The sequence below is a fragment of the Protopterus annectens genome, chromosome 5.part1 (assembly GCF_019279795.1).
Source record: "Protopterus annectens isolate FY-2018-M chromosome 5.part1, PAN1.0, whole genome shotgun sequence".
Taxonomy (NCBI): domain Eukaryota; kingdom Metazoa; phylum Chordata; order Ceratodontiformes; family Protopteridae; genus Protopterus; species Protopterus annectens.
Window position 1 is genome coordinate 73,414,482 of NC_056736.1, and position 16,832 is coordinate 73,431,313.

Consider the following 16,832-nt stretch of genomic DNA (forward strand, 5'->3'; position numbering starts at 1 on the left):
GGAGGAAGTAAGGATAGCTATGAAGAGGATGAAGAACGGAAAGGCTGTTGGTCCAGATGACATACCTGTGGAAGCATGGAGGTGTTTAGGTGAAATGGCAGTGGAGTTTTTAACTAGACTGTTTAATGAAATCTTGGAAAGTGAGAGGATGCCTGAGGAATGGAGAAAAAGTGTTTTGGTACCGATTTTTAAGAATAAGGGTGATGTGCAGAATTGTAGTAACTACAGAGGGATTAAACTGATCAGTCACAGCATGAAGTTATGGGAAAGAGTAGTAGAAGCTAGGTTAAGAAGGGACGTGATGATTCAGTTAGACATACAGATGCAGTTGGTAAGAAATGGTTTAGAAGGTAAAAGGAATAAATCAGGAGTACTTGGGTATTTTTAACATGGTGATTCAGGACATTTACAAATTCTTGTATGATTTAAATATACTTTGAGGTTGCAATATAAATAGAAATGCTGGTTACTGCCACAGCACGCTTGCTTATAAAAAGATAAATAAATAGGTAAATAACTCAGGCAAGCGTCGACAGAGTGAGAAATAACATCCAATGTGTAAAAAATCCAAGCAATCCGGTCTTCTGAAACAGATAAATCAGTTTATTGCACAGATGAACCACGATAAGCGCTTTCACTAACTAGTAGCTTCTTCAGATCACAAACAGGAAGCACAATAGCCATGTGCTTTAAATATCTGCATGTTAATTAATCAACCAACTTTTAAAGCAGAAGCGCCATAAGACAAAACTTAAAAACTAAATATATAAACATAATGTCATTGACATCTAAAAATACAACTTAAAATAGGCAATAGTGTATACATATTCTATTGAAAATTAGAAATTAAAATAACTTCATTCCATAAAGAATATAAAAACATATTATAAACAGTATACTATCAAGTATAAAGGTATATGCAGCCTAACACATAAATGCATGTGATAGTCATATTAAATAAAACCTTAATACATGCAAGTAATAATGCAAGGCAACTTATAAACTAAGCAAGGTAGATACCATCAAAAACATGATAACTAACAATAGAAAATAGTCATATACAGATCGAGAGAACTATTATCAAACAAAGTGATACTTGTTATAATAAAATCAGTACATGAATGTATAACTGCATCTGTGTAAAAAAAGTGTATATAGATGTAGTGTCTAAATAAATATATATATCTAAATGTAAAATATGAGTGCATATGTACGGGAATAAATAAATGAATTAAATAAATAAATAAATAAATAGAAGAATAAATTATCTAGAAATTATACTTGATAGTATACTGTTTATAATATGTTTTTATATTCTTTATGGAATGAAGTTATTTTAATTTCTAATTTTCAATAGAATATGTATACACTATTGCCTATTTTAAGTTGTATTTTTAGATGTCAATGACATTATGTTTATATATTTAGTTTTTAAGTTTTGTCTTACGGCACTTCTGCTTTAAAAGTTGGTTGATTAATTAACATGCAGATATTTAAAGCACATGGCTATTGTGCTTCCTGTTTGTGATCTGAAGAAGCTACTAGTTAGTGAAAGCGCTTATCGTGGTTCATCTGTGCAATAAACTGATTTATCTGTTTCAGAAGACCGGATTGCTTGGATTTTTTACACATTGGATGTTATTTCTCACTCTGTCGACGCTTGCCTGAGTTATTTACCTATCTATATACTTTGAGGTTGGTCTTAAAAGCAAGGCGAGTGTATATTTTGACATTTGCATATTCCAGTATGATTTAATGTACTTTGTGGTTGATTTTAAAAGCAAGAAGATTGTTTGTCTGATTAACTATGCTTACCCAGTATAAGGAATCCCCACTTCAGTTGCAGGAAATTTGGGATTCTATTAGGTGTTGGTCCTTTGATTGAAGGATTCTTTTTTGGTTGGATCATATTATTATACTAGTGATAGCTGGGGTGTTTGAAAGACTATGTAATATTTTATGTGCTGTTATATGCCTTTGTGAGCAATGTACATATGTGGTATGGTAGTTCTATCCAGTCCAGGTTCTGCAAGGAAATACAATAATTAATTCAGTTTGGAAGGACAAATGTAAATTTACTTATTTTATTACAACACTGTTCAAGCTTGCTCTTTAGTAATGTCTAAAATTAGTGAAAACTGTAGATGCATTCAGCAGGCTAGGAAGCAAGATGGAATGTCACATTTATCTTCCTGCATTGGTAAGTAAGAAATGGCCTGGCTTTGCAAAATAGCTCTAATTTGCTGTGTTTTTTTTTTTTTGGGGGGGGGGCAACAGTACTGATGCATCTGTGATGATGCCCAGTAACTTGGTATGAGTGACTTGCTATATTTTGGTGGTGTTAGATGAGACTATATTTAATGCAGTGTTTGGGAGATTATTGGAGGTAAATACGATCAATTTACTTAATTTTTAAGATTTGTAGTTGGGATTGTTCCAGCTAGGTCTCAATAGAGGACAAGGAGTCCTCTGTGACTGTTTGGAGTTGGGACAGCTTTGTGGCCAAGCAGTCAAGAGTTAACTTTTCCAAGGCCAAGTATCCAAATCAACTCATTTTTTTCTGAAATCCAACTAGTCCAAATTAAAGAATTTTAAATTACTGGATAATTTATCATTCCATAGTTATATATGATCATACTAGTAGCTGGTAAAGAGATTTGATTTTAAAATAACAAAACAGAGTTATGATCAGGGGTACCAACTGTGTCTGGTGCAGTGGGGCAGCAGTTGCGTTGTTGCTTCACAGCAAGAGGTTCTCTGTTTTGATTCTTGGCTGGGGTGCCTTCTGTGCCGAGTCTGCATGTCCTCCCTGCATTCTTGTGAGTTTCCTCCAGGTTCTCCAATTTCCGGCCACATTACAAATCTGGAGCATTTCTCCCCTTGCCTCCAATGAAAATTGCTTTGTTCCAAGTTGGACTTTCCCAGTAAACAAATGTAAAAAAAAAATAAATAAATAAAAGGGTTTGACTGATATTTAAATTGCAAATAAGATCCAAATTGTCTACAGCAATGATATCTAAAATTATTATGTCTTGTACTACCAAAAACTAATTTATGGAAGTTATTTATCAAAAACTGCATAAACAATTAAATCTTATCAATCGATAATAGTGGAATTGAAGTCTATGCTTCTGCCTTCTACCTGTCAACTTTACTGTGTAACTGACATCACTCAGTCAAGAAACAATAATAAATTATGTCTGATGAATTCTGTGGCCTAAAGTAACTGTCATTCCACTCATGGGCCTCCAAGTGGGCTGTAATAGATGCCAGATCCACTACACAATCATGGCTGATGACACTTTATAGTGTTCAAACAATAAGCTGTCTTAGTGTCATGGCCTGAAACAGTTGACAGGGTACACACGTATAGTCAAGCTGTCGAGTAAGCCTCATTCACATTCTCATTCCCATACACATACACACACAATCTGGCAATGAAACAGGTAGGACTGAATGAACTGAAGCTCAAATCCTGAAGCCCAACTCTGACAGGAAAACATTCTGGCATAATGATCACAGGATATTTAAAAGTAGAGAAAGGAATCACAAAATGAGATAACAGCATATGTGAAATAAATTAGTCAGAAAAGAGTTGGCACCCAGCTGATGCAAAACTGATCCTCAATGAAGATAATAAAAGGGTGAAATAAAAGGTATTCCCTTTATAGATTATGACTCCCAAATATGCTTGTGCCATCTGTAAACAGCTGTATAATAAAAATATACTCAACTTACTCATCTCAGCTGGGCTAAATGATGCACTCCATAACTATGACATGGATACTGGGTCTAAAAGGCCACTGTGTTAAGAATCTGGGGAATATTTACTTTCCTATATTATCTTTATGTTTTCTCATTATTCATGTCTTCTGCACTCTGTTTCTGTTAGAGCAAAATAAAATTATCAGTAATTGCCAAGACACTCATATAATGGGACACAGACACTGACAAGGTTTCATTTATTGGCTATGCCCTCTATTTCAAATGTTGTTGCTGTTGTGTCTTTCGGCTTTTCCCTGTTAGGGGTCGCCACAGCGGAACTCCGGTCCGCTAATGATTGGCAGTTGATTTTTACGTGCTGAGTTGCCAGCCTTAACGCACAACCTTCAACGAAGGTACGCCCATTCACGCATGTCTCCACGCAAAGACGCTCTAGCTGAGAGTCGAACCGGTCAGCGTCTTACTGTGAGGCAACAACGCCACCGCATGCATTAAATATCCCAGAATACAATATTGTTAAGTCCCATCCTATTCTTTCCAGCCACTGGAGAATTTAGAATTGGTATCTACTTTCATAATCTCTGAACAGAGTGCCCATAACTTTTTTTTTTCCAGTGATACCCTTTGTTGTTTCTGATAATCCATTGATACTGGCTCATTGACTTACTCTCCTTTACCTTATCAATATTCCTTACCAGCTTCAGCTGTTGTCTGACATTACTATGTAAACCTGAACCATCGAAAACTCAATAGTAGGGTTACCACCTGTCCCACTTTGCGAGGGACAGTCCCTCTTTGGGCAGTTGTGTCCTGCAAAAAATGTGAGAAAAGTGGCAAATGTCCTGAGAGTTTAGGACAAAATTATTTTCTATATTTTATGTCATAGTTGCATAAAACAGTTATTCTGTATCTGAAACACCTAAATGTTATAAGAAACAGAATAAGGAACTAAAATGCTACAAGAATAGACTTTTATTCAGGCAAAAAACTGAAGTTCTGCCCTTTGTACTGGCTGTGGGTATGTTTGCAGCACAAATGTCCCACTTTGGGCATTTGGAAAGGTGGCAACCCTACTCGATAGGTATATGGGGGGGGGGGGGGGGTAAACGGTAAGCAGTCGAAAAAATGTGAACCTTGCTACTTACACTAAAACGATAAAGGATTACGGCTGATATGACACACTGCTTGTAAAGACAGTATTAAAGAAAGTATCGGGAAACTTTATCCTAACCTATAGCGATTAATGCCGAAGAAAGGGATACACAGCTAAGGCAAGCTGCAGTTACTTTTCATAGTACAGGCATCACGGTGGAGAGAAGAGAACAGACAAACAGGAATAAGGGACTGTGTGTTAGGGACGCAGTTGCTTTTAAATAAGGGCTTATTCTGCTTTGCTTCACAATCAGGACATTTACCTCAACAATCATTCGTTTCATCAAGTACAGGGTTGCAACCTTTCCAGGTGCGCAAAAGTGGGGCTTTTTTTTTTAAAGAGAAGTTTGAGATTCTGCAGGACAAACTATGTACACAATCACAAACAGTGTAAAAGACCAGACCGGTCTTCATTTTTTATCTATTTAATTTTGGTACGATGAAAATTAACTCAAACCCCCAATGCACCTAAACCTGCTGAAAAAAATGTTGCGGCTTTACTACGGGTAATCTGTACATTCTCAAATGTAACTACTACCACCACAAATCAAGTCTGAACACACATGTACACTTGTATCTTCTCCTGGAAACTTAATAACAACATGTGTGCAACAATAATGGTGTTCCGTCTGCACATCATGACACACGCACAGTCTTTTACAAAAAAAAAATAGTCTGACATACCTAATTACCCGGAGAATTACATTTCTATACCGTAACCTGTCCGACTGTACGTTTGGGTTAGACAAAATTCTCTTCAAATCTTTCACTATATCAGCAGAATTATAATACGGCATTGTACATAATTTTTCCCTTCTCTCTTTCTTAGCAAAATATTTCACCCGGAAGCATTACTGCGTGTGTATGTGTTGTATAGTTTCTTCACCGTTAGTTACGTAAACAGCACTTGATGAAGTGGTAAGGAAAAATGTTAGCTGCTATGCTTTAGAATATTTCATATCTTAATCATATGATAAGCTTGTATTGAAACTACACCAGGCGATACCTGTTGAAAATAATGGACCACCCAGAGGTGTTTTGAGGCATTAAGTAATGAATGAGTGGAAAAACAAATTGCATCCAGATCTCTGGGACCCTTTTCCAGACATACCAACCCACCAGTGTGCAACAGCAAACCCCGTCTGCAACAAACTAGCATCACAGCTTACGAGCACGTTATGAATACTTTATAAATATGCAATAGCACAGGAATGTGTATGAAATTAATATTTATTAAGCAGGATACAGCTATAAGAAGATTAGGAGTCACAAAGGAAGCCTCTTGCTTTGTCCCCTTCCCACAAAAAAAAAAAAATGATGAGGTTATACTGCACTTAAAAAATAATGACAGCTTTATAGTGCAAGGTTTAGATGTTACAGCTGCACTTACATACAATCATACCTCTCAACCTGGACAAGACCTAAAATAATGGGGGGGGGGGGGGGGGGTTGGGGAAGGGGAGAGGCAAAGGCCCATAAATAGAGATATATTTTAAATATTGCTTTTAGAAAAGTAGAAGGTTGCTGGAATAACAGGATTTGTGGCAGAATGTATTTTCTGAAGTATATGAAGTCTGAAACTAAAATGTATGTCATTATTTAGTGACTTGCTAAAGTACAACAAATTTTATGAGGAACAGACCAAGAATATGAGCAAAAAACTGGAACTTCTGCAAAAATCTGGATAGTTGAGAGGTATGCATACAATAGTTTGCTTCAGTAAATCTGGTATTATACTGCATTTGCATACACAATTAAAGAACAGATCCGTAATTAACACAGATACCTTTGACCAGGTAGTATGTACATCTACCACATCTACCACAGGTTCAAACATACTGCCCCGGTACTCATCAATATGAGAGAGTGCTGCACCCCCCCCCCCCCCCAAGTGCCACATCCTCAGTGGTGAGGTAGGACCACAAAGCTGTCTCTTGTGAAATAAAAATCAACTTGGTAACCACAACAAACCCTGTGACAGGAACTATTCCAAAGCAAACTACATCCCATTAAGAGATGGTTTGTTAAAATTCCATGCCCCTGCCAACCCTGAGTTCACAGAAACCTATGCAGAACTGTTTACAGAGTCTATGTACAACCATGTAAATGGCTGCATAGAGGCAGCTATACCAACTAGAAGTACGCTCAAAATCTCTAAAAACAAACTACACTGGTGGAATCCTAACCTTATATGGGGTATATAACCAAAGGAAAAAAAGTCATGACTAAAATTAGCAAGAGCAACTCTCATGATGATAGGAGCTCTCTAATTAAACTAGACAGGAAAGTATGAGGACTAATCAAGTCCAACTATGCCAGTTACAAGGTCAAGATAGTCTTACAGGGAAAAGACAACCACATGACCTTCTGCAACTATGCTTGAAGTCTCAAAGGCAGCACACATACATGTGCTGAACTGGCGGTCAATGGTGCCACCTTCAGTGAGCAGAGTGACATAACGAATTTGCTGGCTGACAAATTCAGCTCAAACTTCACACCTCAAACCCCCTGCCTCCGCCCATGAAATGCCTACTAGCATAACCCTGGCCCCCAACTATTTACAAGGAGCAGGTCCTGGCAGCACTCACTAAGTCCAAAAACACAGCCTCAGTGGGCCTTAACAGTATTTCGGGGTGGCTTCTAAATAGCTTGAAACATGACCTATCAGGACCATTTGAGTCACTTTTCAACTATAGCCTCAAAACAGGCTTTATATCACAAGAATAGAGGACAGCAACAATTCTCCTACTTCACAAGGGTGGCCCATCAGCCGAGCCTGGAAACTACAGATCTATTAGTCTGACTAGTCTAATATGCAAAGCCATGGAATGAATTATCATGGGAATGATCAGCAAAGACATAGGCAGCCATCAGACACTGGACTCAAGCCAGTTTGGCTTTGCAAGGGAAGGTCATACAGTTTTAAGGGTTATCTCTTTAAATGCTTTTGTATGTTTTTTTTTTTAAACACCTTTATTGAATTATCACTTGTGACATAGGAAAATGTACATTTATACAAAAGTAATCAAACTGTATTAACAAATTAACATTAACAAACATTATACTTCGCATCTACTGCTAAATATCATATAACCTAAGCAACACTACATAAATTATTCAATTCCTGCCCCCTTTTTTAAACAAGAAACATCTTTATTAAACCATCACTTACGACATAAGCAATCATACGTTTATGTAAATGAAAACAAATCACACCGACACAATCCTAATTGCAAGCATTTTACGTCACAAACCATACTGACACACTCCCAGCTGCAAACATTATACATCACTTATAGTCTACCCAATCATTTTCAGTCAAATATTACATAGCTCATTTAAGTCTTGCCTTCTTTTTAAAACTCATTTCTGCCCTGTATGTAATGTTCCCACAATTCCCATTTTTTTCCTGTGTAGTTTGCTCCTTCCATTTTTAAAGGATCTGAATTCCAGTTATTTTAGCTCTGTTACTACATTCACTACTTCTAATATAGTTGGTTTAGAAGAATTTTGATTTCCATTTTCTAGTAATTGCTTTTTTGGCAGGTACCATAATTAGACACAGCAAGGCCTCACCATGTCTAGGCAATTTTGATTCTGTATCACATGTCAGAAAAATCATCTCCCTGCAAATTGGAAGCTATGATAGATTCCTCCATGATGCAAGCATCTTACAAGAGGGTCTAACACAGACCAATAACTGGTGCTAAAATTACGGATTAAAACTCAATGCTAAGAAATCCATTATAGCGCCAGTTGGGAAAACTGCCACCCAAGGTAATTCCTCCATCGATAAGACACCCTTAAGAGTTGCCCCGGTAGTCAGGGATCTGGGAACATATGTAGAAAGCAATCTAGTCTTTGGCCAACATATGGAAAAGGTAATAAGAAAACCATTCTATGTTGCCCAGCTTATAAGTAAGGGCATGGAAGCCAGGTCCAAGAAAGTCATAGTACCTCTTTATTTGGCCCTTATCAGACCCATCAATGAGTATATTGTCCCCTTCTGCATCTACCTAACCAGACATATGTAACAGTTGGAACACCCACAAAGGTGCCTTACTAGTAGACTCCAGGGTATAAACACATTGCCCTATACAGATTATCTTAAACCCTATCTCTGTTCTCTTATTCTATGCATGGTGCACAAGGCATCCTCTAGCTCTGATGGACCTTTTGCACATCTGCAAAAAGAACATTAGAGCCACTAGATCTTGGGATTTAAAATTTGCCTGTGGCATACATAAGACATGTTTCCAAGGCAGATATGTGTCTGAGAGGGTCCCCATGCTCTGGGACAAGCTTCCCATCCATGTGAATCAGAGTCCATCCCTAACCCTGTTTAAGCATAACCTCAACCAATGGATGAGAAACTGTCATTTCACCAAAGGTTAGGCCCCCGTGTCTCTGATAGAGGCAGACAGTAATGCTCCCACTAACATATCCCCGCCAGATAACCTCTAGATACTTCCTAACTAATATACCCCCTCCTAATAAATGCCCATGATAATAGGGACACAACTGGGTTAGATTGCATAGCTGGGCTTATAAAGGCCCTGGTGATCACCGTTAGCCTAGTATTTACAAAATTAACCCAGTAACATCAGTTCAATATATGTGTAGCCATAAGCTTTCAGATGAGACTTTAAACAGAGGTCCCATTTGATTTAGTTGGTGGTAATTTCAGGTGGATGTAAAATATCCCATGGCACTTAGGGGAAGAGAGTAAGAGAAGTCTGTCAATGCCTTGGTCAAATTTCCTTAGTAGTATAAATACCATTTCAGGTCTGTCCTGAAAAGAGGCCATTAGTCTAGTGGGACTAACCTGGTCAACAAAGGATAAATTAAAATAAAATAAAATAAGCTTTCTTTACATGAAGTCTGAAATATACACATGCTCACCATATATGTATTGGTACATGGAACAGTCACTTTGTTTTAATAGTTGTAGTCATTAACACACTATTGCATATAGATTTTCTTTAAATGATTTAATGGACCTTCTAAACATGAGTTGTAAGTATATTTTAACTTCTCTTTTTTTTTCACTTTTATTGTTAACTGGGACAGGCGCACACAACGTAACATATTTTGATGTTGTAATACATGGAAGGGCATGCAGACCAGAATGAGGTGATTAAAAAAAATGTGAGCACTTGATTTAGCCAAAAACAAGCATCATATATATGAAAATGTAACTAAGTGCATTGACTACCCACAGTAAACCCAACACTGTCTACAAATAAAGCAGTGCAAACTTGAAAATAGGCATGCAAAGATCAGATGTTGAATTACTGTTAACAAAATTTGGAATAATTGATCACACTCGTTTGGTTTGAAACTGTTTACTTCTTAATATATCTAATCTAGGATTACGCAGTAGTACTGAGCAGTAGATGGGAAATTCATCGTACAACACAACACATTAATTTGGGTTGACAATGCCATAATAAATTACAGGTTATCGTACATGTGTCAGAATGTATTATTTTTCAAACTACTGAATTCAACAACAGGAAAAAGAGTGCACATTAATTTCAGCTTTGTTCATTCTTGGGATGCAGTCTGTCATCCTGTCTATCTATTTGTACACTACAGGCAAGACATTAAAGCATGTTTTTTTTCCTTTAAATTTCATTTTACATACTTAATATTACTAGTCGCTTTTCTTTATATTCAGATACATATAAACAGTGGACTGCTCTAAACAGTTATTTAATGTGGGAACCTCAACATTTATAAACATGACATAAGAGCACAGGGATATCAACTTTATATGTCATTTCAGTTCTTATTTTGCAGTATAGTAAGACACTAAGGTCTATGTATTGCTATAGCCAGTATGCTCCGATGTTGTCGTTTCACTGACATATTTTATGTAGGTATGTTAGAAGAAAAGTTGCTCCAATCTTGGGCAGTCGAAGTAGTAATAATAATAATATCTAGTTAGTCCAGTAAAGGGTATAGGGTCATTAGAGAAAGTGAGATATGTACCTGTTTCAGATATATAGCTGGCCTAGGTTAGCAATGTACTCCTCCTAAGCTCATTAGCATATACTACTGATTACTAATGTAGGCATAATGTCAGCAGAAAATCTGCATTTCTGTCAGTCTTGCCTCACCTACATGTGATATCACTTCCAGGTCTTGCGACAGTCTCATTGGGAAAAGTCTAGACCTGCGCAGTCCCACCCGGGGGTGGGGGTGGTGGGGTGGACTGTGTCTGAAAAAAACACACAAAGGAATGCATCTCCTCCACACCTCTCAATTTGCCACTCATTTTTGACTCCTAATATTGCTCTGTCCCTTGAAGAAATGTTTGATTTTCGTACTTCTTATTGTTCAGAAAAAGCATGTAGACACAAAATCTCTTGTTCTGTAAACTCTTCAAGTGAATTTGGATAACATTTAAAAATTCATGACATTGGAACTATTTTATGCATTATTGTTGGCTTTATCCAGAGTTCATGAGCAAGGAAGACAAGAAGTACTGGCATCCCCCCACCCCCCAGCACACATACACATGCATCCTTGTAGTGTACGTAACTGCATTCATTTTGTTTTATTTGTTTATCTGTCTTATACTACTGTTCCTATTACATAACATTGCTCCACTGAAAGCATAACAGATGAAGACTCCTCCTACAGGAGTTGGAGCTGTTTCCTGCTACACTTCTCTCCTGTTCCCAGTTTCCCAGCCACCCATCATGGCATTACGTTTATAGGACCTGTTCTTCACCCACCTACCTCCCACCCCTCTTAAAGTCATACACATAAATATAGATATGCCCTGTGCACAATAATACACATACAACTCCTACCATCAGTCTGCATTTAAGCACTGCAACTTTCTTTCCTCCCTTATATTTATTAACTGACCTCACTGATCACAACCTACTCCATCTACATACTCCTACCCTCCTATATTTGTTACCCCCATGTTTTAGCTCTCCTCTCACTGCTCTCTCTCTCTATGAACCTACAAACCATGCTTCTGTTAAATATTACTGCAGCCTTACTCTTCCTGTTTTATTACTGTACAAATTATCTCCCATCACTTAGGTTTACACACATTTCTCTCACTGTCTGCCTCACTTCTAACCATTCAAATCCCTCACTTCACCACTAATCACTTCCAATACACACAACTCACCTAATCTTTACTTCCAATTCAAATTACTAAACCCTCACACCTACCACACTAAAGTAAAACTAACTCTTAAAGTTAAACCAAAACAAACTTTCTAAACTTTTACATCTCTCTCTTTCTCACCACTCTGTGGGGATATTCACTCCAACCCTCCTCCCATCCTGACTCCCCAGTAAACTTCAAAACTCATTCCAAGCTAAACACCCCTTATTATTCAGCCAATCCATTTCTTTTCAAAACACGGACCACACCACCAAAGCTAAAACCATCAAAACCCAACACACCTACCTCAAACTCACCCAAACAGCTTAAATTCATTTCCTTAAATACTCATAGCATCTATAATAAAATTTCAGAACTCCATGCCTGAATCTCCCACAATAAACGAGACATTTTTGCCATAACTCAATTCAATTTCTCCCCCACAAGATATAACTATCACAAAAACTGCTGCTCAGTTCTCAACTGGATATTGGTCTCTGCTTCCACTAAATATGTTTTCAGTGGCACCCTTTCTGATTCCCTCAGTGACCACCTCTTTGTATAAGCAAGCAGGCTCAGTATCCTTCATGTCAAACAACACTTACTTAGAACTTCCTGTAACCTCACTAATTTTAACTGTGATACATTTAATAGAATTCTAAGCTCCTTTAACTGGCTTATTCTGAAAAATATTTCACTCAGCGAAGCTGTATACAAATTTAACATACTTTCCCCTGAAAACCCTTAAAAAATCTGCTCCAACTAAAACAAAATAAGTAAAGAAAAAAACATACTGATTGGTTACCCACTCAAAGCAGGCACCTAATGCATGAAAGAGATAGGCTTGGAAAGAATGCTTAAAAAACAGATCTCCCCCAAACCTACAGCACTTTAAAGAATTATGTAACAGTACTGAAAGACAGATTAACACAGACAAGAAAATCTACTACAGTAACCCTTTACTAAATTAGAGTTTCAACCCTAAAAAAGTATGGTTTTCTGTTAATAATATACTCCATCCTCAAACAACCACCACATCTAATCTTTTTTTTTTCCAATAAACATCTTTATTAAATTGACATGTATAACATAGGCAATCTTACATTTATATAAATGAAAAGCAAATATTGACACCACTTTAGTTAGAAACATTATACATCAGACACCACTGAAACAACTGTAGTTGCAAACATTATACATCACTTATAATCTATCCAGTCATTGTCAGTTAAGCATCATATGGCTCATTCAAATCCTGCCTCTTAAATCTCCTTCCTTCTCTTCATATATTGTTTCCACAATTCCCATTTTTTTTCTATGTAGTTTGCTCCTTCCCTTTTCTAAATATCCAAATTCCAGTTCTTTTATCTCTGTTACTGTAGTCAGTACTTCTATTAAAGTTGGTCTAGACTTTGATTTCCATTTTCTAGTAATTGCTTTTTTGTCAGCCACCATAATTAGACTCAGCAAGGCTTTACTATGTTTAGGCAATTCCGATTCTGTATCACAACTCAAAAACATCATCTCCCCAGTCAATCCAGTCCACTCACCCAGTATCTCCAACACAGCGGTCTGCAGGGAATCCCTAAAGTCTGCCAGCTCACTACACTCCCAAAAAATATGTTCCCAGCCACCTCTTTCCTATTCATCACACCTCCAACATTTGCTATCCACCCGAGGAAAAATTCTTAGCTGTCTACTTGTGGTATAAAAATACCTATGTAAGCACTTCCAGGCAATGATCCTAAATATTCTAAACTTTGTTGCATATTTGGGAGATACACAAACACAGGGACTAGTTTCACTCGTAGAGAACACCAGACACTTCCAATCCTTTCTCTCACTTTTTAGTGTTCGTTGTTCTCTGCAATTGAAACCAGTCCCTGTGTTTGTGTTCCAGTTGATTGTAATTACCTTTTTGGTTTTTGGTGTTTTTCCAGGACCGGTAACCTCATATGGATACCCTTGACGATTTTCCATCAGTGTTCTCTCCAGTGCAAAGGGAGGAGTTTGAGCGAGTCAACTCCAAATTGGAAATTGTAAAAGGTGAATTGACCCACCATATTGAGTTACTCACCTAACCGGAAGGCAGAGCATTGAATGGAGTTCATTGTACCCTTTCCCCAGTGTCAGCTTTGAAGGGAGGACACAGGAATAATGGACTGAGTATAGCAAATCGTAGTGGAGGTGAAATGGATTTTAACAGTAGCATGGAACTGGGCACTGCCGCTTGTAGCATGCAGCCTGAACAAATGAAACTGTTGGGGGCAAAAAAAAGGTACATTATCTAAAAAAAATTATTCAGCTGTTTTTTCTACTAATGCTGGGAACTCATTTATCGGCATAGACATCAAAAGGGCCAATTATTTACAAAATGGTAACAAGGCTCAAGACATTAATTTCAAACCAACGAAAGACTATCAAGGGGCTCACAAACAGACTTTGACAATATTTTTAACAAAGTCTTGTGTTAATGATGTTGAAGGCACAAGGGGGAACGTTAACAAAAACTCTGGTGGCTCCTAAAAAGATTTAATTTATGGACTGGAAGAGAAACAACACAGAATCAAAGTGTTACATTTGGACAATGGATATCTGAAGAGATGTTTGGAGTTAAGGATGGTTCTCCAAGGCCTTCGAGTTTTTAAATTTCCATTTGGATTAGATTACAATGACAGTATGTTTTTAGAAATTACTGATATGTTTGACCGCCATGGTTTCAAGTTAATGGAAAAAATGATAAAGTTTAACGATGAAAAGATTCAAGTACTTAAAAATTAGCTCATGCAATTGGACTTTGACATTAGAAATGATTTATTGTTTAAACAGTGGGAAGGTTTTTATGGGAAGAAACTTTCTAATGTGGAAAAGAAATGTGTAAATATTTTTAAACGTAAAATGAAGAAAATTGAAAGGGATAAGGAACAATATGTAAAAGGTACAGTGTACTTGACCAATAAGGTTGGGTAGATTCATTCCACTATTAGACGTGAACAAAATTCTAACGATAGGCAAAGTAAGTGGAATGAGCAACAATCAAAGTATAAGGGTCAGGACTGTAGAAATAATAGGAAGGATTTTTTACACCCCCCCCCACTTGGAACAAGAGATGGAGACATTTGGAATTCAGAGAATGGAAGGGAGGTTTACAGAGTTTTTCCAGACAGGAAAGGGGATAGAAGATGTACAAATCAGGGGACAGATACCAGCAATTAGAAAAGAGGAGATAGATAAAGCCCTGATAGTAACCAACGAGGTAGTGGTTTCTTTTAAGGGATTCCACAATTTTAATTATACAGGGCAAGTTATTACCTACCAGCACTTTTCCCTTTTCAGATTAAAATATGTCCCCACAAGAAAATTTGACTTAGTAGATTCCTTATTGGAAATAAAATATTTTATTGGAAAATTGAAACTAGCAATATATTTTAAAGAAAGTGAAGGGAGTGAACTTATGCATTTTGGTACCAACAATTCATCAGAGATTAAAAGGAAACGATGCTTTAACCCCTTGACTCACCCAATACTTAATATGTTGGAAAATGTTATTACTGAGTACCTTTACAAATTACATGTTGAGCACCAGAAGGTTAAATACACGTGACAATTTAAAAAAGCGAAAGAGATTTTTGACCAGTTGTGTGCAGATGACACAGTAAGGATTATGAAGCCAGACAAAGGTAGGGGGATTGTGTTATTTGACTCATTTAATTACTCTAGAGAAATGTTTAAAGCACTGAATGACAACAAAACTTACACTCAAGTTTCAATAAACAAAGTCAACATAGGGTACAAAAGAATATATTAATTCTTGGAAGAGTATATTCTAGACCAGAGAATTTCCTTAGAATCTTACAAAGCTTTAAATGTACATAATCCATTTATACCCACCATCTATGGCATTCCCAAGGTCCATAAAGACCCTATAAACCCTCCTTTTAGATTAACTGTGGCAGCTGGAGGGTCTAAAACCTACCCAACAGAGGTAATCATAGACCATTGGCTAAAAAAGGAAATTAATTCAGTTCCATACTTAATTAAAGATTCATGGGACTTTTTGGGAAGGTTAAAGGAGGAGATCTGGTCTGAGGACCTAATATTTTTAACAATCGATGTGGTTAACTTATTCTCAATAATTCCTGGACAAAAAGGGCTAGAGTATTTCTGTAATGCTATTAGAAGGCCTGCAAATTTTTCCAACAACAAAACTAGTCTGACTGTGGAAATGATGTCCTTAGTTTTGGACTGTAATTATATTTTCTTTGAGGGGGGAGGTGTATAAGCAAGAAAAAGGAATTGCTATGGGGGCATCTTGTGCCCCTACATATTCCAGTATGGTATTAGTGGAATGGGAAAGCATTCAGAATCAAAATTGCCTGTGAAACTATGCCTCAAGTTCCTGGATGACATCTTTATCCTTTGGAAGGGAAAAGAGAGTAAGATTGTGAACTTTGTAGATTACCTGAAAGGTTCCACCAACTTTTTGAAGTTCACCTTTAATTATAATTATAACAAAATCAATTACCTAGATATGCTTATCATAAAAGCTAGGATGGGATTCAAATCCAGGATTTTTAGGAAACCCACTTCAAGCAAGTCTTATTTAGACTTTGGAAGCAATCACCTTTTGGCCCAAAAAGGAAGTCTTGTCAAAGGAAAATGCATAAGAGTTGCTAGGATGACTTCACATCAAGCAGATTTATCAAAAGAATTAGAGATTGTTGAGGATATGTTTGTGGCTGGGGGTATCCCCAAACCTTGGTAAAAGATATTAAGAATTATGTACAATCCCAATAGGGACTTAAGAATAAACCTCTATTGGGAA

At 37.0% G+C, this 16,832-nt stretch overlaps 1 protein-coding gene across 1 annotated transcript in view; it reads right to left on the reverse strand.

Annotated features, from left to right (window-relative positions):
- Positions 1-5,703, reverse strand: part of AP4B1 (adaptor related protein complex 4 subunit beta 1) — a 558,401-nt gene extending 552,698 nt beyond the window's left edge. Inside the window, exon 1 of the mRNA XM_044072898.1 lies at positions 5,560-5,703. Coding sequence (XP_043928833.1) covers positions 5,560-5,672 — 113 coding nt within the window. The 5' untranslated portion in view covers positions 5,673-5,703. The remainder of the gene's footprint in view (positions 1-5,559) is intronic.
- Between the last annotated feature and the right edge of the window lie 11,129 nt (positions 5,704-16,832).